The 19,598-nt window shown below is 56.6% G+C and overlaps 2 protein-coding genes across 2 annotated transcripts in view; both read right to left on the bottom strand.

The window, feature by feature from the left end:
* GSPT2 (G1 to S phase transition 2) overlaps nt 1–19,598 on the bottom strand; it is a gene marked incomplete at both ends in the record, with an annotated part of 310,245 nt that overhangs the window by 42,949 nt on the left and 247,698 nt on the right. The gene's annotated exons all lie outside the window — the stretch shown is intronic.
* On the bottom strand, nt 10,766–11,785 carry CENPVL1 (centromere protein V like 1; the record flags this gene model as incomplete). The annotated part of the gene is made up of 1 exon (XM_080718870.1): nt 10,766–11,785. One exon carries the CDS (start codon nt 11,783–11,785, stop codon nt 10,766–10,768), a length of 1,020 nt encoding a protein of 339 aa, XP_080574996.1.

Below are 19,598 nucleotides of genomic sequence, written 5' to 3'. Positions count from 1 at the left end.
GACTGAGCACCCATTACCAAGAAAGGGTTTTGCAGTCCAGGCACGGTGGCCCACGTGCTAGCAATCTCAGCGCGTGGGAGGCTCAGACAGAGGGATTGCAAGTTTGCTGCCAGCCTCAGGAATGTACTGAGGCCCGCTGCAACTCAGTGAGAGCCTGTTTCAAAATAAGGAATAAAATATAGGCCTGGGAGTGTAGCTCAGAGGTAGAATGGGCCTGAGTTCCATCCCCAGCACCGCACCAAAGAAAGAGAAAAAAAAAGGAGACGGAAAAATAGTAGGTTTGGGAAACTGGCGGTGGTCAGAAGTATGTTCAACAATGTGAATGTACTTGTGTACCACTGGATTCTGGACTGAAAAAAACGTATTGATTACCATGGTAAATGGCACACAATATACAAACCCAAAATGTATCCAGAAGAAAAAAGTGGTAGGAAAGCCACCTGTGCTATCTTGAATTTCTCCTGCTCCGCGAGGTGCTCGCAGACTTGCTGGAGCTGCCTAGGTCAGCCCTGTGTCTCCACCTGGTTGTGCAGAATGCAGAGTAGGTCTTGTCCTCTGGGGGAGGCTGTTGTTTTCGCGATTCTGTGCTCTCTGGGAGCTCTCTAAAGATCTGTGGCAAGATGTTACTTTCGGTGGGGCCTCACTGGGAGTTCACTCCCAACAGACCAAAGGGGATGGGCAATTCCTGGAAAGCTTGAGGGGGGCAAACCGACCAGCCCAACTCTAGAGGCTGGAGGCAAATGAGGGCAGATGGAACCTACGAAGCGCAGCCAAAAGCTTGGGCGGCAGAAGTGGTTGCGAGCGCGGGGCGTGTGGCGCGCACTTGTCATCCCAACGTTCAGGATGCTGAGACAGGAGGATGTGGGTTCGGGGCCAGCCTCGGCTACTTAGTGCGGCCTTTCGCAACTCAGTGAGACCCTGTTTCAAAATGAAGAATAAAACCAACAGGGCTGGGGGTGTAGCTCAGAGGTCCAATAGCCCCCGGTCTCCATCCCCAGTACCACAAAAAGAAGGAAAGAGAGAAAGGGTTGCAAGAGAGCTTCTCTGGGTTAGGTAGCAGAGATTTCAGGGTTTTGGGGGAATCGGGGCGACAGGTGAACACCCAGGAGGAAAGATCTGAGGAGACCCTTAGCTCCCCCCCCACCCCCTCTGGCTGAAATCCAGACTGGGTCCTAGCAGGCAGCAAAAACGGTGGCAGAGCCCTAGCTGCGCGTGCCCGGCAGCGAGCCGATCCGCAAAGGCTGCCGCACTTCATTTGCCAGGATTTTTGTTTTTCCTTCAAAGAAATGGCTGTGAAAACACAAGCTGAATTCAGGCAGAGAAACGGTGACTTCAGTGAGTGCACGTGATGAGGAGTACAGGCTCCCTCAAAAGAGTTTGTAAAAGTCTCTGAACTAACGACTGGCCCAAGCTCTCCAAAATCAAGCCCAGCCAAGTGCGGGCAAGCTAGAGAATCGGATTGGCAGTGTTACCATATCGTAAGCTTCAAGTGGCCGGGGTTGAACGCCAACGCCACGACAAAGTCACAAAGCATACAGACCCCTGGGAATGAGGGCCACAGAAAATGAGAAACTGGGGACGGAGTGAGAGCTTTTCAGAACCAGAGAGTGCTGGATCCTGAGGCCAAGTGAGGAGGGAATGCCCCACCTGCTCGCATGCCCCGGACGCAGGCGTCTCTTGACAGAGCTCTGCAGAGGAAGAGTAGGGAAGCACAGGGCCCTGGTCCCTGTGGACAGAGAACAAAGACCCGAGGAATACCACCTGCAGCTGAAAGTTGTCTGAGGTGACTGGGGCTTGGCCAGATGGTAGCATGGGAAAAGAGAAGGTAGCTTGGGACGCCTGTTGATCCCTGTCAAGTACCACGCTACTAGAGCACGATTTGGCACGGAAGGAAAAGATGTGTCGCAGCAGGAGAGGTTAAATACGAGGGGGGTATAATGACAGACAGCACACGCTTCCTACCAAAGATGTCAGAAAAGATGGCAGGGGTGACACTCAAAGTGCCCAGCGAGGGACTATCTTTGAGCGTCCAGAGTGACCGTTCGGCTGCAAGTGGAGGGACGATAAGAAGGACAGGCGCGGGTGCAGGAAGGCAGCCCGGATCGGGCTTCTGAGGAGATCTCGAGTTTGAAATCGGCCTGGTCGCTACAGGGAGTGGAGAGCCAGGTGACTGGAGGACGAGAGTAACCTGGCAGAACCCCGGCTAAGGGCTTGGACAAAGTCGATGCCAAAGGCCAGAGTCGTAGGGTGTCGGTCTCCCCACAAACTTGATGTTTCCCCAGCAGCCTGCTGCTCCTGGAAACCAGTTGCCTGTGTTCCAGCTCAGCTCCTGAGGGGAAGTTTCTGAGCTGGTCCCCAGTACTTTGTTGAAGAATGGAGGACAGGGGCCCGCACACAGTTGCAGGTGAGGGCGGTCCATCGAGGTGAGGTCTCAGTGGGTGCGCGCGGTGTAAACATGGAGGATGGAGAGGGGGCGGTTTGGCGGGACATTTTGGTGGGGCGCTCAGCAGTTTGGTCCGGAGCAGCAGGGTGTGCAGGTGTATTTGGGAGGCATCGCACCTATCTGAGTTTGAATGACCTAAACCAAGGGACAGGGGTATAGTACGGAAAGGGGACGCCACAAACCGGACCCAGGGAATCCTGGCAGGTGAGCGCACAGGGCCAGAGAAGTGCACCGCGGGCCCCTGCTGGGAAGAAGAAGGGGGAGAGGAAGCAGAGTGTCCCTAGGAGGAAAGGGAGCAGGAGTCACACCAGGGACAGAGGGAGGGCGAGCCTGCTGGGAGGTGAGGCCAGGCGGGAACTGGGAGCAGTCTCTTCTCTAGGGGTTCTCTAATGAAAGCATCATGCTTGTTACTTTATGGGTACCTGCATCAGCTGGGACCGCTGGGGGCCCAGAGGCAACGAAGGCAGGCTGAACTTAATTGCAGCCTGAGGAAGAAGGTCAGGTGGAGTCACTTCCTACGAAGGGGAGGGAGCGTGATTTGGGAATGGGGTTGGAGGGGGTGGGGGGGATCCTCGAGGCTCCTTTAGAAGGAGGCCTTAATGGCTGGGAACGGTGGCCCAGTCCTGTCATCCCAGGACTTGGGGGCTGAGGCAGGAAGATGTCAGGGATGGGGCCAGCCTCATCCACTTAGCCAAGCACTCAGCTCCTCAGTGAGGCCCCCTCATTCAAAATTAAAGTTAAAACAAGGCTGGTGGACCGGCTCCGAGGTAGAAGAACCCTGGGTTCCAGTGTTAGTACCAAACACAAAAGGAGCTGTTGAAATTTTTAAAAAATTTAGAAGTAAAGGAGAGCAAAAGAACGTTTAGACAGTCTTTCCCCTCTTAATCTTTTCTATTGCGATCATCTAGTCGCCGAGGCGCAGCCCATTAACCACGCACGGCGTGACCCCAGGATGGTTCCGCTTCCCGTGGCACCCTGTCACGGACGCCTTGGGTTCTCTGAGGGAAAGCGAAGCCAACACAGCCTCTTTTGAGATGCCCCATGGTGCGGGAGGTGGCGTTTGTGTTCCTGTGCCAGGCTGCCTTCCCTCCCGGCGGAATCCTGCAGATTCACCCCAAGTGTTGTCCTAAGTGACTGCATTTCCTTGTCCCGGAGTCCACCGAGTACGGCTACTCTGTCCTCCACGTTCCAGGGAGACCACGTGGCTCTGGAGCTCAGGGTGTTTATTTCTGCTCTCAGACACCCACCGCACTTTTACCAACGGATGCCAAACTGTCTACCTACTTTGGTTGCTCTGGGTGGGGGGGGGGGAGGACAGATTTGCCACTTTGGGCTCCAATAGTCTCCAGGAACCAGATCTCCTCGAGATGGAATTCTGTCTTACAGGTAAAGATCTCCCACATGTAGCGAGTGCTTACGCAGTCTCGGGGAAAGAGAGTTGGCGACCGAATCCGGATCAGACTGTTTCTGGGAGCAGGTTGGCTAATAGCCAAGGAAACAGTGAGGAGAGGCAGCGTGTCTTTTCCTGCCTGGGTCGGGTGTGCCTGGATGCGAGGCTTGAACCCCTTACCGGAAAGACGGGAATCCTGCCGGGACGGTGGCGCAGGCCGGTAATGCCAGGACTGGGGAGCACCGGAGGGTCCCCGGTTCGAGGCCAGGCACAGCAGCATAGGCTCTCAGCGAGGTAATTTGGACCCTGTTTCAAAATAACATCGGCCTGGGATGTGGCCCAGCGGATGTGGCCCAGCGGTAGGACGCTCCTTGGGTTCAATGCCCAGTGTTGCAACAGAGCTGAAAATCCTGCCCGAGGTGTCTGGTGGGAGGGGGCTTGAGCCCTGGGCCTCGTGTGGATGGGAAACGTCCGCCTCCCGAGGACGAAGGTGTCTCTCGGTGGCCCTGAGGTCTTGCGTCGACTACTGCCGTCTCCCGTAGCGCCCATTTCGTGTGAGGAGGTCAGAGGTGGTCCCATCTGCTCCATCCTGACCCATGAGGACAGACCTCGCCAAGCTAAAGTTCCTCGCCGTCAGTCAGCCAGAGACCATGGTGTTGTGAGTCGCGCTCACCCGTCTCTTTGCTCTGGGCCCCATGCTTCCTAGGTGGGGTGCACTCTCAGAGGGTGCCCGAGCCGAGCCTTAGACATTCGGAGGACTGTGGAATCTCTGAACTCGGGCCCTTCAGAGACGAGCCTTGCTGTCTGGGCACGGGGGCCCAGCGGAAAGGTAGCGGGGCACCTCTTCGATTGGCGTCCTTCTGAGTCGCAGCAGAGAGGAGGGGAGGCCTTACCTTCGGACCAAAGATCTTGGCAGGGCCACAGAAGCTATATTCAACGTGATATGGGGCCTGTGCTGTTTGTGCCACACGGGTCAGGTCAGGGAGCTCTTACTCTTCTTCTTCACCCATTCAAGAGACAGGATTGAAACCCGTGTCACAAATGAGGAATCCAGGGCCCAGCGGGTTGATTGAGCTGTTGCTCCCTCCAGCGTGCTCCCAGGGGGGGCTTCCTGCTCTCCCAAGGCCCAGGCAGGCAGTGCGCAAAGCAGGAGGCTGCCGCTGCCGCTCAGGAGAGAGATTGGGACGCGCTGGGGTACTGGAAAAGTAGAAACTTAATGAGGCTCCTGGAGGCCCGTGTCGTCTGCTCCCCTCTTTTCATCTCTGTGTGATGTCGCCTCATCGTCTGAATTACTTTGTTGTCAGTTTCAGTATCAAGCAGCGTGGATGACCCTTCCAGAGCCATAGCTCTAAAGACCTGTATGTGGAGACCAGAGCTCCATTTGCAGTTTCTCGGTAACTGCCACGAGAAGACCAACCCAAAGAGTTCTCTCGTGCGCATCAGCTGGTTGCTACATGCTGGGCTCAGTGACTCCTGTACACACATTCGGTCAGGTAAGGTCCGCGGAGAAGGTGAGTGCAGGTTTGTCAAGGCCGTGCAGATTCAAAGAGCGACAAGTGGCTGGCAGGCAGGAGGCAGGAGGCAGGAGGCAGGAGGCAGGAGGCAGGCAGGGTCGGGACAGAAGCCCAGTGGCCTTCTTTCTGAGGCACCTTCCCTCATAAGAAGGAAAGTGTCCCACACTGACATGCAGGTCATTCGTGGCCAGGGAGACAGTCTAGAAAAGCCCGGGAAACTAATCTGAAGGAGGCTAGGGTCAACCTTGAGTGTACTGGGATCCTGGGAGAGGACCAGGGGATGCAGACCTGCCAGGAGCGTGGGGCGAGGGGATGACAGGCTTGGAGCCCCGGATCCACGTGAAAGGGTGTCTAGAGGGATCAGAACTGCTGGGGCAGAAAGAGAGACATGAGACAGAAGTTACCCCCAGTCCCGAAAGGCCTGGTGTGGGCGGCCTCCCAGAGTACTGCTTTGCCGGCTCCCTCGGGTCGCTTTGAATCCGGGGGCTTGGTCCTTCTGTTCTCAGGGCCTCGGTTCCTGTGTCCGCCTGCCAGGTTATTAATGTGTGCCCTAGCCGGGCGTGGTGGCGCACACTTGTAATCCCCACGTTTGGGAGGCAGAGACAGGAGGATCGCGCTGGTTCGGAGCCAGCCTTGCTGGCTTAGGAGACCCTGTCTCCAAATAAAAAAAAAAAAAAACTAAAATACGTCTGGGAGTGTAGCCCGGAGGTAGAAGGGCTTCCAGGAACCCCAGTACCACCAAAAAAAAAAAAAAGAATGTGTGTCCTAAAAGGCCCTGGTGAGCGTGAGATAACGGAACATTTTTTGTTGTTGCTGTTGGTACTGAGGGTGGAACCCAGAGGCTTTCTACCTCTGGGCTGTACTCCCAGACCTATTTTATAGTTTATTTGGAAACAGGGTCTCACTAAGTTGCTGAGAGCCTCACTAAGAGGCTGAGGCTGGCTTCGAACCTGCACGATTCTCCTGTCTCAGCCTCCCAAGCGCGGGGATTACAAGTGTGCGCCACCACGCCCAGCAACGGAACATCTTTGCGGTTGTCATTAGAGAGCTCCCAGGCATGTTTCTCATTTTTGGTGTTCAGATAGCCTGCTTTAGAATCACGTGCAAGGGCCACAGTGTGCATCCCCTTGGCTTTCGTATTATATTCTATGACCAATAGAGTGCTCCTCCAGTTGTGTCCCCCACAGGGTGAACACTGGGTACAGATTGTCTGCACGAAAAAGGAAGGCATGCACGTTTTGCTCTGACCCCAGAAGGGACAGATTTTGATTGGCACAATTTGGTTTTTACCATGCTGGCGTGTGTGTGTGTGTGTGTGTGTGTGTGTGTGTGTTTGTGTATTGGCGGTGCCACGTTCTGCTCCATGGGATTTTGGTGGGCGAATCCCACCTTCCCTTGCACGCCCTATTGTCTGTGTGCCTCCCGTCCTACATTTTATTTACGGGTCTCACTCAGAGAAGCGGGCCCGGTCACGCATAGTTTACCTTATGGCACAAGTCACTCCTAAATTGTACGTGAGCCGTACACGTTAAGCGCAAAGCGCAGCCAGGGGCACCCGGACGTGTTGGCCCACGGCTGTCACCCTAGTATACAGGGGAGGCTGTGACGGGAGGATCCCAGGTTCTGGGCCAGTGCGCATGAACGTTGTGGGACCCTGTTTCAAAACAAAAACAAAGGCAGACCCAGTTGGTGGCGCAGGGCTGTAATCCCAGGGCTTGGGGAGCTGCGACAGGAGGATGGACAGCAGGTCGGCTGGAGGCCAGCGCTTGGTCACTTAGCAGGTCCTATATATGTCAACATAGAAATGAAGGCGGACACCGATGTGGCCCATGCCTGTAATGTGAGGGCTGGGGAGGCTGAGACAGGAGGACAGAAGGTTCAAGCCCGGCCTGGGCACTCAGCGAGGCTCTCAGCAGCCTAGCCAGGCCCTCTTTGAAATCCCCAAGTGAAAAGAGCTGGGTGTGTGGCCCAGCAAAAGGACTCCCCTGGGTTCAATCCCCAGGATACGGTCCCTCTGCGCCCACACACATAGAGAAAAAGTCAAAGAAGGCAGCGAGTATGGCTCTGAGGTAGCCACCGCTGGGTTCACTGCCCAATAGTACCTTGAACAGAGAAGGTGGGGTGCCCATGTGAGTGGCCACCGCCCCGGGGGGGGGGCATAGAGACACATGGAGATGGCAGGGCAGCAACCGTGTTTTCCAGAATAGCCTCCGCCAGGAGATCTCCCATCTGTCAAGCTGTTGTGAACGGCGCCCTCCCCCGCCCGCCAAGTTCTAATTAACCCACTTGGCTCTGAAACGGCTCGTGACTCACTTGTAATCCATAGAGTATGACAGGAGTGAGTCACGGGGAGCTCTGAGGCTTGTCAGAACTGGCGCAGCGACCCTCTTGTTTGCTGCGTCCGTCGCTGCTGCTCGGTGCCCGCAGTCTGAGTCATCGACCTGAAGCCTCAGTCTCCCTGGAGGCCTGCCTTGATGCCAGGAAAGAGCCAAGGGGCACAGGGAGGCTGACTCACAGCCACCGGGCGTGCCGGGCCTGGCGGTGAGGTGTTCCCTCGGCACGCGGGCACGCGTGGCTGCCAGGCCTGTGAGGGAAGGGGCTTTCGGCGGGCTCCAGCCAGCAGGTAGCAGAGCCTGGATTCTTTCGTGAATGTCCCCAGCGGCCGGACCTGTAAGAAACGGTGCCATTTGCCCTCATCCCGAATTTAGGCGGCCCCGGAGAATTTCTGGCCGCACAGATCCAACCGGGTGAAGGCTGCACCTCGATCCTTGTTCCTTTGCATGGAAGGAATCCACGCAGAAAGCTTTAAAATGGGGTACACGAGAGGTTGGTTTCAGGAAGCGATGTGCTGTGTACAGAAGAAGAAGGTAGAGACAAAGGAGGAGAAGGAAGGAGGAGGAGGAGGGGGGAGGAGGAGGAGGAGGAAGAAGAGGAGGAGGAGGACAAGAGTTTAAAAGGGCAGATGGGCGTGGGGGATCACACCTCTAATGCCAGTCCTTGGGAAGCTGAGGCCTGAGGATTGCAGGTGCCTGACCACCTCAGCAACTTGGCGAGACGCTACAGATCTAGAGTGAGACTTTGTTTTCAGATACAACCTGAAGCAGGGCTGGGGGTGGAGCTCGCAGGCCGAATGCTCCTGGGTTTCGTGGCCAGGACCACACCTGAACCATAAAATAGGAAGAAAATTTGGGGGCCGCTGACCTTCCAGAGAAGAGTGGGTAGGACAGGCAGGCGAGGGCATTCTGGAGGTGGAAAGGGCCCCGCGTCTTCTGTAGGGCCTGGAAACCCTTCCCCCTCAGGCATAGGCATCATCACTGTCTCTTTTTCCTTGCACACCTCCGTACCCTGCACCTTAGTGAGTCTGCCTGGAAAGGCCCTGCAGGAGGAGGCTCAGCCTTCTGATGTCCCCGCAGTTTTCCAACCCCAGCAATTTTCGTGTACAAGGACCTGTGCCATTTCTTCCCTTGGGTGCTTTAGCTCCCTATCCCAATCTAACCTGTGCACTCACCCATGGTTCAAAATCCACAACCCCCCATTGCCACACCCTACAGTATACATGGCAACACACAGACATGCACACATGCATGTACATACACACACACACACTCACACACACACACGCACACACCATTTCCCATTTAAAAGTACTGACTAGCCGGGTTTGGTGCCTCACCCCTGTAATCCCAGTCTTTGAGAAATGGAGACAGGAGGATGACAGGTTCTCGCCCCCCCCCTACCCCACCACCAGCAACTTAAACTGGCCCCTCTGCCACTCAGCCAGACCCTGTTTCCAACGAAAGGTGAAATCAGGAGGCTGGGGCACAGTTCAGACACTCCTGGCTTCAATCCCTCGCACTGTGAAAAAAAAAGTACCGACTAATTTCCAGCCTGAAAAATCACGTTAAATCATTCGAGGAATAGTATAAGCGCTGCCCATGGAACGGCTAACACTGGTGAGACAGGCACTGTGGAGAGCATCCAGGCACGTTGATTCAAGTCATAGACCACTGAAGACATTTATTTGAAATCGGTTCCTTTGACATATCATAGCGCAAAGCAGGAATCAAGCTGCACATGAACCCGAGGAGGAGGTGGGTCCGAGGATCGAGGGGGAGATGGACGCACTCCAGTTCTTTCTAGGGACACGGGCCGTGCGCAGTAAGTAGGAGGAGAGCCGACAGACAAGCAATCTGGGAGGGGAGAAGACACCCAGCACTTGGGTTGGGTTCAGCTTTCAGGTCTCAAGGAAATACATCTAAGGTAACGGCGATTCGTCGTGTACAACATAGAAACACATCTTGTCTGTTTGCCGAGTCTCGGCAAATTCCCGAACACTTCACACACGTACAAGGCCGGTGTTACAGAGATGAGAGGGGGCGCCCAGCGCGCAGGCATCCTCCTTTCCCTTGTGGTGGTCTCCGCCCACACCCCCATCCCCCTTCGTAGTCAGGCACAGTGGCTGCAAGGACCCCAGTGGGACAGGCACCTCTTGTGACTCCACATGGGACCGAGGAGGAGGGAGAGGGGGAGGAGGTATATGTGACACGATACCATGTTGAGACATGTTATTTTACAATGCGCTGAGTCCACGGCACGGCACGGCACGGCACGGCACGGCACGGCACGGCATGGCACTGCTGCAAACAAGGGCAATGTCTCTCTCTACCTGGGGGGTACACGCAGGCGCGCGGGCAGGCGCGCAGGTGCGCATGCGCACTGGGAAAGTCCTACCCGGACACTACTTTCCTGCACACACCGAATGCCACAGTGGAACACAAGCCCGCTCGCTCACGACGATAGCACCAGAGACACAGAGTACACGGGGTGGGCTCGTCGGGGCGAGAAGTGACCCGGGGTGAGGGGGGTCGAATCCTTGGTGGAGAAGGCGGCGAAAGTGTGAGGTCTAGGACCTGGCACTAGAAGGAAAGTAGAGACCCTGCTTGCTTGGGATGGTAAGGCCAGAAGATTCTCCTGGGACCCCGGGAACGCCCGCGAAGGCGTGTGCTCAAGTCCTGGGTGGGTGGTGCAGAGCGAGTCCACGAGGAGTCCATGGCACAGTCCTGGCAGGGGAGGGAAGGAGGGAGGGAGGGTGGCCGGGAAAGGAGGAGGAGGGGGAGGAGGAGGAGGAGGAGGAGGAGGAGGAGGAGGAGGAGGAGGAGGCCTCCCCGGTGGAGGCAGAGTAGGGGGAACCTGGAAGGGAGGTTTGCAGGGACGCCACAGCTTAAGCAGTCCACAGAGAAGAACAGGCCTCTCTTTCACAGGAGACATTTTTTTTTCACAAGTACTGCACTGCAGGGGTGGGCTGGCTGTCTGGCCGGCTGGCTGTCATGGGGCCGGGGCACGCTCCCTTTGGCTCTCAGGGTGTGTGCGTGTGCGTGTGCGTGTGCGTGTGCGTGTGTGTGTGCGCAGGGCCCCCAGTCACTGCTCCTTCTCCAGGGCACAGGCGGCGGCTGGGCAGGCCTCTTCGGTGGTGTCGCTGGCCTGGTCCTCGTCCTCGCCCTGGTCGCCGCGGTGCTCCTTGGCGGGCTCCTGGGCCTCCTCGACGACCTGGCTGCGCACGGTGCCCGCGTCCAGGCAGTGCGGGGCGACGCCGTAGACGCGCGCGTCGGAGCCCGCGGCGTGGAAGCTCTGCACGCCGCACCTGCTGCAGAAGCTGTGCAGCGCGGGGTGCGTGCTGGAGCGGTAGGTGACCATGCTGTCGGCGCCCTGCAGCAGCGTGAAGCGCGCGGCGGGCACGAGGAAGTGGCGGTGCTGCTTCTTCTTGCACAGGCGGCAGCCGCACTCCAGCACGCGCAGGTCGGCGGGCGCCCAGGCGGCGAAGCGCACGGCGCCGCAGTGGCAGCCGCCGGTGTGGTAGACCAGCCCCGGGAACTCGAAGGTGTCCAGCAGGAACTTGGCGGCGCCCTCGCAGCTCAGGCCGCGCCGCCGGCGGAACGCCTCCCAGCGCTCGCGCTGCGCGCCCAGGTCCAGCTCGTCTCCGTCCCCGGGGCGCAGGGCTGCGGCGGCGGCGGCGGCGGGCGGGACGGGCGCGGGCCCGGGCGCGGGTGCAGGTGCAGGCGCAGGTGCAGGTGCAGGTGGTGGCGGCGGCGGCGGCGGCTGGGGCCGCGGGGCCCGCGCGAGCGGGGCAGGGGGTGCGGGCAGCAGCACTTGCTTGGGGACCGCCTCCCGCACCCGCCGCCGCCACAGGCGCTTGCGCCTCGCCCGGCCCCGCCAGCGCCCCAGCGCCACCGCCCGCTCCCGGACCCCTGCCGCCGCCGCCGCCGCCACCGCCGCCGCCGCGGGGCTCCCGACCCCGACCTGCACAGGTGGGCAGCGCTCGCGGCTGGCGCCCATCACCGCGATGGCCGCGCACGCGGCAGGAGGGTCCCCGGGCCGCCGTCCCCGGCGCCTCTGCCGCCGCCGCCGCAGAGCGCTCGCCCGGTGCTTCACGCGGCCCATGGCGCCAGCAGCAGCAGCAGCAGCAGCAGCAGCAGCAGCAGCAGCAGCAGCAGCCGCAGCAGCAGCAGCAGCAGCCGCAGCAGCAGCCGCAGCAGCCGCAGCAGCCTCAGCCTCCCTGGCCCCTGCCCACAGCCAGCCTCTCGTGGCCAGGGCAGACCAGTGGGCCGGCGGGCTGGCTGGCGGGCGGGCGGGCAGGCGGGCGGGCGGGCTGTCGCTGAGCAGCCTGCCAAGCAGCGCGGGCCGGATTGGCCACTTGTTGAGTGTGATGTCAAGAGACCCTTCCCTGGACCCTATCAGGACTGCCTCTGCTCCCCGAAACTCAGTCACAAGACACTCATTCACCAAGCACCTGCCGGAGTCCCCCCATCCACACCCCCACCCCACCACTGGGCTCTGGGGACTTGGAGACATATTAGGCTCCGCAGACAGGCTCCTTTGCAGTCCTCTTAGCCAAGCTACACTACAACCCACACACTCCCCAGTGGAGTCGATTCCATTCCTGCAGTCCTGCAACCTCTCCAAAGGAAGGAGACTCTTGCCTCGCCTCTAACCCCTGGCTCCATGTACTTTACAAGTCCTGCTCATTGCAGCCATTCTCATCCTCTGCTCCTCCCTTGTTGGCCATTGCTCAAGGGATGGGTTTCTGTGAGGGTGGCTTGGAAACGTTTGTCCCGTCCCTGTTGCATCTCACTCGCCTCTATGTGGGCACAGCTGGCTCGCCTTTCCTCCTGGGAATTGGCATTTCCCCTATACTCCATATGCTAGCCAATCACCACGCGAGGATTGTGTGGGCTCTGGTTAAGGATTTTGTTTTCTTTGTGATACTAGGGAAAGAACCTGGGGGCATATCCCCACTGAGCCCTGTTTTCAACCAAGCTGTCAGTCAATGAACTAATGACTTGGTCAGTTAGTTCCTGGTGCTGGGGATTCCAGCCCAGGGCCACCCCCACACCCAGCTAACATAAAGCACCCAGTGTTTTCTGTCTGGTGCCTGACACCTGCTCTACCCTTCACATGCAGACCCGCGCCTGCCCTTCACTCTGCAGAGCTATTTTGTCTGCTCGGTGTGCCCTTTGGCACCCCCCCACCCCCACCCCTGTGACCTTGGCTGGGACTATGGCCCCACCTTGCTCTCTGAACCTGCTGTGGACTCCTGAGGGACATCCTTGTACCCTGCGGTGTAAGATATCCCTTCCCGGGCAGGGGTTGGGGGAGGTTCTAACCTTGTGTTTATCCTCAGGCACCTGTGCCTCAAGAAAGAAGTCCAGGGGGAGCAGCAGGACTAGTACCAGGTTTTTCTTCCACTTTGTGCACGGTGCTCAAGGGGATGAGGTCACGAAGTCAAGCCAGAGTGAGACTAGCTTGGAGACAGGGATCCTTTTCTTGAGGTAGAGCACCTGCAGAAATGCTCTGGGAGAATGCGTGTGCGTGTGCGTGTGCGTGTGTGTGTGTGTGTGTGTGTGTGTTTTGATGAGGATGGAAGCCAAGGGCTTTCTACCTCCGGGCTATCCTCCCAGACCTATTTGGTATTTTATGAGGAAACAGGGTCTCACCAAGTTGCTGAGAGCCTCACTAAGTCGTTGAGGCTGGCTTCAATCCTGTGCAATCCTCCTGTGTCAGCCTCCCAAGTGTGGGGATTACAAGTACTGGGATTACAAGCCTGTGCCACCACGCCCGGCTCCTTTGGGAGTATTCTGCGTGACAGGTCTATGCTCCTCCCTGTATTAACTTGTTGATTCGGGCGCCACATTTCTCCCACCCTGATATCACCGGGATGGACGTTTATTTTGCACTTTGTGTTGTGATCCAACCCGCCTTTCATTTCTCTCTCGGCTCCACATTGCCAGCTGCGGGAGCCCGCTCACCGGGAGAGGTGCTCCCTTCCTTGGGGGATTGCATTGTGCGTACTCTGGTGTGGGGGCTTCTCTTGCACATTTCCTCCCTACGTGGCTCTAGGCAGACGGCCCAGTTCCTCCCAATCAGCCGGGTCTCCACCCGGCTCTATGGCTTTTCCGTGGAAAGCGGCGCAGGACACCCATACCTGAGCCTTGGGTGTCCTGGTTCTCACGGGGGTCTAGTGCTGCCTAGCCTCTCTGGGCTGAAAAGAAGGATGAGGGCTGTGTGTGTGTGTGTGTGTGTGTGTGTGTGTGTGTGTGACTGTGCGTGCGCATGCAGGCCGACCCACTCAGATGCATTGATTATTGTTATTATTGTTATTAGGCTATCGTCGCCGTGTATAAGAAGCTTAACACGGATCCAGGCCCATTTCTCCATTTCTCCTCCGTGTAAGAAGCATGGATAGATAGATCATTGAATGTGTCTGCGACTTTATTTCCTGTACCTTCCTCCAGCGGTGAGAATCCTGCCTTCCCTCCTCCTGCCCGCCCCGTCCAGTCAGTAGCTGTGGAATGCCTGTACGTATCTGCCAAGGTATTGCTCCGTTCACGTGGGCAGCGGGTAAGCTCACGGGAAATAATGCCCAGCGCACGTCGTTTAAGGCAGCTTCGTTGCCTTTCGCCTTACTCACGCCCCTCCGGGAGTTTTTTTTTTTTTTGCGTATTTTGTCCTTCGCTTAGGTTCTTTTGTGGCGTCCTGCGTTCTGGCATCTGAGCCCTGACCTCCCTCATGCTGCCTTGAAACCTGGGTCCCAAGACTTCTACTCGTGTGATTTCTGTTTCTTTCTAGCTGTGAAGGTGTGGCTTCCGTCCGGGAACGTGTTCTGCCTCTGCGAATGCTCTGCGTGGACCCCGAGAGGCTGTGCCGCCCACCCTCGTCGCGGGACAGAGAGAGAGGATCCCTTCCACGGCAAGGGCACGCCACAATTTCTCCTTGCCTGCTTCATTTACCCGTGGGGCCAGAGGGGCGAGTGCTGGCGGATGTGTCCTTGTACGGCTCGCAGGTTTTGCCTCTCGAATGTCCACACTGTGTTGCTAGGGACGGACGCACGTTCGTTCAGGGCTATTCTGTCCCCTCGGTGGGGAGACCCCCTCCCTTTTGAGCCCTGCCCGATGCCTCTTTTGGAAGCCCCTGTCATTTTCCCGGCACCACCGCTAGCCAGCTTCTGTGCCTGAAACTGGGACAGGTGCCCCAGCGCCTCTCCCAGCCTCTCCAGGAGCCATGTGAGCCTCTGCTCAATCCGCTCCCTTCACAGCTCCCCAGGTGCCCGTGTTGAAGGTGCTTTTCCTGCGCGACCCGCCCCGTGTGGAGCTGGCTTCTGTAAGCCGCTGTGCAGATCACTGGTCCTTAATGGGAGTTATTAGAGCACCCCCTCCACTTCAAGCGATGATTGGCGTCATCGGCTTCCAGTCCCTCACCACATTCGCAGCTGCTCCTGGGTTCTCTCCCTGGTGCGTTATTCCTCTTTGTTTCTCTGTGTCCCTCTTGCCCTGACCCTTCTGGTAGTAACTGCACTCAGTACATAGCGTGTAGCTCTCCCTTTGTGCATCCGTGTCTCCGCTCTGGAAATTGTTGCCTGCGGTTTCCACGGACTTTCCAGCATACGTGTTGACCGCGCTAATTCCACCACCCCGCACGCCACCCTGCTGTCCTGCTTCCTGGGCAGTGCAGGTGCCCGATGCTGCGACAGTCCCCACACTCTGTTTCTGCCATTCGCGTGACTCACTCCCTGCTCTCCTCACAAGATGCGCTGTCATCCTGACATTATTTGATCAGCCTTTAAACCACGTGAGGTGCAGACACACAGACGGCGTCCTGTACTTTCATTTGACTCTTGTTCAGTCTTCCTATCGTTCTTCCTGTCTGTCTGTGTCTGTCTTGTGCCTGTCTGTTCTGCCTGCCTGTCTGTCTGCCTCCAATCTATCTCTCTCTCTCTCTCTCTCTCTCTCTCTCTCTCTCTCTCTCTCTGGCATTCTACCTCTGAGCCAGACCTCTGGCCCTTTTCGTTTTGCAAAAGAGTCTTCCTGTGTTGTTGAATCTTGCTGCTAAGGTGCCCAGGATGGCCTCCAACCCAAAGTCCTTCTGTCTCAGCCTCCCAAGAAGCGGGACTACTAGAGTGTGCTTCCATGCCAGCTTTTGTGTGTGTGTTTGTGTGTGCCTGCATGCACGCGTGTGTTTCTGTTACTAGGGTACCTGTGGGCCGCTCACAGACACACTTTATTTGCTTTGTGTCGTATTTGTCTTCTCCTATTTCCTTTCACTTCTTTCTCAAAATTTCATCTCTCTCTTCCCATCGCTCTTCTTTTCCTGCCTGTGGTATGTTTCACCACTAAAGCCCTTAGCAAATTACTGGTGTTTTGTATTTAAAAAAATAATTTCCCCTGGTGACCACTTTAATACCTCTGCTATATCTGAGCCTCCCTTTATATCCTCATTCTCTATCATTACTCGATTTATTATCATTGCTGCTATTATTATTATTATTATTATTATTATTATTATTTCTTCTGTTTTTGGCAGTACTGCGGATGGAACCTGGCCACAGGGGCATTCTACCGCCGATCTATGCCCCCAGCCCTGCTGATCGTCCTGTCTCAGCCTCCCAAGCACTGGGATTACAAGCGTGTGCCCCGCCACGCCCGGAAACCGTCCTGTTTTATTTCCGTGTGTGGTGCTAGACGTGAAACCCAGGGACATTCTAACTCGGAGCTCAACTCCCAGTCCTGTCGTAGTGTGCTTTGGGGAGCAGTGTCTTGCTACCTTGCTATTAGAGAGCCTCCTGAATTTGCTGAGGCCGGTTTCGAGTCCCCCGTCCTCCTGTCTCTGCCTCCCTGGTACTGGGATCACAGGAGTGCACCGACCCGCCTGGCTCTTACCTGATTCTTGTTTCGGTTTGTTTTTGTTTTTCTCTTGATGTCCAAGGAAGATTTGTCCTCTTGGGGAGTAGGGCCTGAGGGAATGGCGACTTACTGTGAATACTTATGTTCATGTCGCTGGGGTACTGGGCTGCTATAGCCATGATACTGAAAGATGCAGACTATATTGCTATATGCTGTAGAGTAGCTGCATGATATACTAGGGGCGGGATGGGCTGGAGGTTGCTGTAGCTATCTGTGCCAGAGGCTTCTTCCAATTGTTCTCTTAGCCCCCGCTCTGTCCCTCCCTCCCCGCCGCCCTCTTGAGTTTGGTCTGCCCAAACCCCTCCTCTTCAGTGGGTTCCCCTTTGTTTCCCTGCAGTCCTTGGGGCTAAGGCCCACTCTAACTTTCCTGAAACCTGCTTGGTGCGGAGGTAAGGTGTGGCGGAGGTAAGGTGTGTCGGCGGAGGGGAGACTCTCACAGCCTTAAGAGCGACTCTCCGATTACAGGTGGCTATGTGCCTCTGTTCTGCAGCTTTCACAAGTATTTCTCTCTCTCTCTCTCTCTCTCTCTCTCTCTCTCTCTCTCTCTCTCTCTCTCTCTGATGAGGGACCCTTGGTGGTGGACAATCTCCTCCTCCTCCTCCTCCTCCTCCTCCTCCTCCTCCTCTTCTTCCTCCTGCTCCTTGGCTCCCCTGTCCTTCCCTGGTTGCTCTGTTTCGTGTTACACCATTAGAGACCAGAGCCCTCCTGATTATTTCTGCTGAGGGGAAGCAGGAAGGCTAGAGGCTGTGGGCAGGGGCAGCCCTTCTTGCAGCTAGGATAAGGCCCAGGCAACCTTGATTCCACTGAGAGGAAAACCTCTGTCTGAGAGAGAGATCTGGGGTCTAGGACTGCGAAGCCTCCTCCTCTATCCCTGCCATTCTGGAATCCTAGGAAGTCTTTGTCCCAACATCCCCGTGAAAACGTGGGACTTGAGCTGAAGCCCCTGAGCAGGGGTCCCACCGAGGCTCCCCCCCACCAAGGGTCTTACCCCACCCCACTCTGGCCCCCGAGACCCCCAACACACCCCCGCATTCAGGTTCAGCCTCCAGCAGTTCTCCTTCTTACCTGCAGGCAGGCGTGTTCCCAGCGGTGGATGAGTGACAGGGCCTGTGGTCCAAGCGTGGACGTCTCAGCTCCGACCCTCCAGAGACGGCCGCCCCTCAGCACCCATGGGTGCTGGTTGGTGCGGGTGCCCTGTCGCCCCGCCTCAGCTCTCCGATGGATCCAAGCAGTACACCCATGCCGTTTCCCCTGCCTTTTCTTGTCGGGAGGCGGGGACTGCTCGCCTCTCACCTCTCTGCAAGCTGGAGAGGGCCCAGAGAGGCCACCTGTGGCTTGAATCACGGTTTCCCCAAGTCGGCCTACACAGATGGCTGGATGGCTGGCGAACACTACGCCGCCGCCGCCGCCGAGTACCAAGCGGTCTAAGCTCACAAATGTTGAAAGGCGCTGTCTTCCTTCGGGATGGATGGAGGAGAAGAGGGTGAGGGCGGGCGGGCGATCGGGGCGGGGGTTAGAATCCAGGGCTCTGTGTTTCCTATGAACCCTACTGCGGGAATGTTTCGCTTTGAACATCACCTGACGTGAGGTAATACCGCACATGTGGTCACCGTCTGGGGACCCGAGTCCCGGGTGCAATTTGGAGACCAAAGTGCAAAGGCTCCAAAGTGCACGTGGTGCTTACCACAAGAGGTGTTACATCTCCTTGTTGACACCACACCTGTCACGAGGGGTTCATCGATATGCACACATCCATATCGCCCAAGATCACGGCAGGTTTGCATACTAATTGTCAGAGGCGCCAAGGGGAAAGTACCCCCCCCCCTGCAGAATGGCCGAATCTCAGGGAAATACAACAAGTGTAAGGCCAGTTCCCGGAGGGTGAATCCACACCCAAAAGCAAAGGAGGGGTGGGAGGGGCGCGCTCTAGAAGTTGCTCCCTAAATGCGTGGAGGGTGGGTGTGGGATCTCCCCCCCCCCCAGCCTCTGTGTGACACCAGCTTCCCTGTTCATTCCCACAAAGCCCTCTGCCTCTCCTACAGTGCGCATTTGTGGAGAGCAGCTTCTTTCTCAGAAGATGGTGTAATAGTCTTCAGCCAGTCATGGGAAGCAAAGTTCCCGAGGACAGTAGGAGCAGAGGTGAACACATTAAAACCTGTTCTTTCTAGAAGCCTCAGAGGCTTGAACCTTCTCCAACCTATTTGGATGCTTGAAAGGAGGCTATAACCGTCCCACATTTATTTAGCGAAGTTTGTCTGAATTCGGGCACTGATCCTTGTCAAAGTCAGTTCCTGCCGTACAAATGCCCACGAGCAAACCCAGGGACATGTGTATAAGGGCCTTTGCATGCTCACACACATTTTCATCATTTGCGCTTAGGAACATAGATTTACTTTTCAATCCATGTTTGAGTTTACAACATCAGCTATATATATAGAAAACTTACAGTGTCATGGTGTTTTGTTTTGTTTTGTTTTAATTTGCTTTTTGGTGGTACTGGGGTTCCCGGAAGCCCTTCTACCTCTGGGCTACACTTCCAGACCTATTCTTTTGTATACTTTTTATTTGGAGACGGGGTCTCCTAAGCCATCGTGCACGGCTGGCTTGGAACCTGCGCGATCCTCCTGTCTCCGCCTCCCAAGCGTGGGGATTACAAGCGTGCGCCACCACGCCCGGCAAGTGTTTGTTTTTTTAAGAATAGATGGAGCGATATTAGAGACGATTTTAATAATTTATGTGGTTATGGGCATTTTACCCTGGGGCATTCCACCTCGGATCTCTGCCTGAAGCCTTTTTTATTTTGAAACCCTGTCTTGCTAAGTGACCACGTATCAAGCTGGAACCTGCTATCCAGCTCAACCACACCCAGCCCTACTTTAATAGTGTTGCTATGGGCCGTCCTTTCACTGGGCTGAAGTAAAAAAGTCAGCTCCCTCAACACGCTGGGGGAAATAACTCCAGCAGTTCAATCTGTCTTCGTGAAACACTCTTTTTTCGTCTTAATTTGTTGCTACTTG

This window comes from Muscardinus avellanarius (assembly GCF_963383645.1).
Source record: "Muscardinus avellanarius genome assembly, chromosome: X".
NCBI lineage: Eukaryota > Metazoa > Chordata > Mammalia > Rodentia > Gliridae > Muscardinus > Muscardinus avellanarius.
The sequence above is the reverse complement of the archived record's forward strand: the minus strand, read 5'-3'. Positions and strand labels throughout refer to the sequence as shown.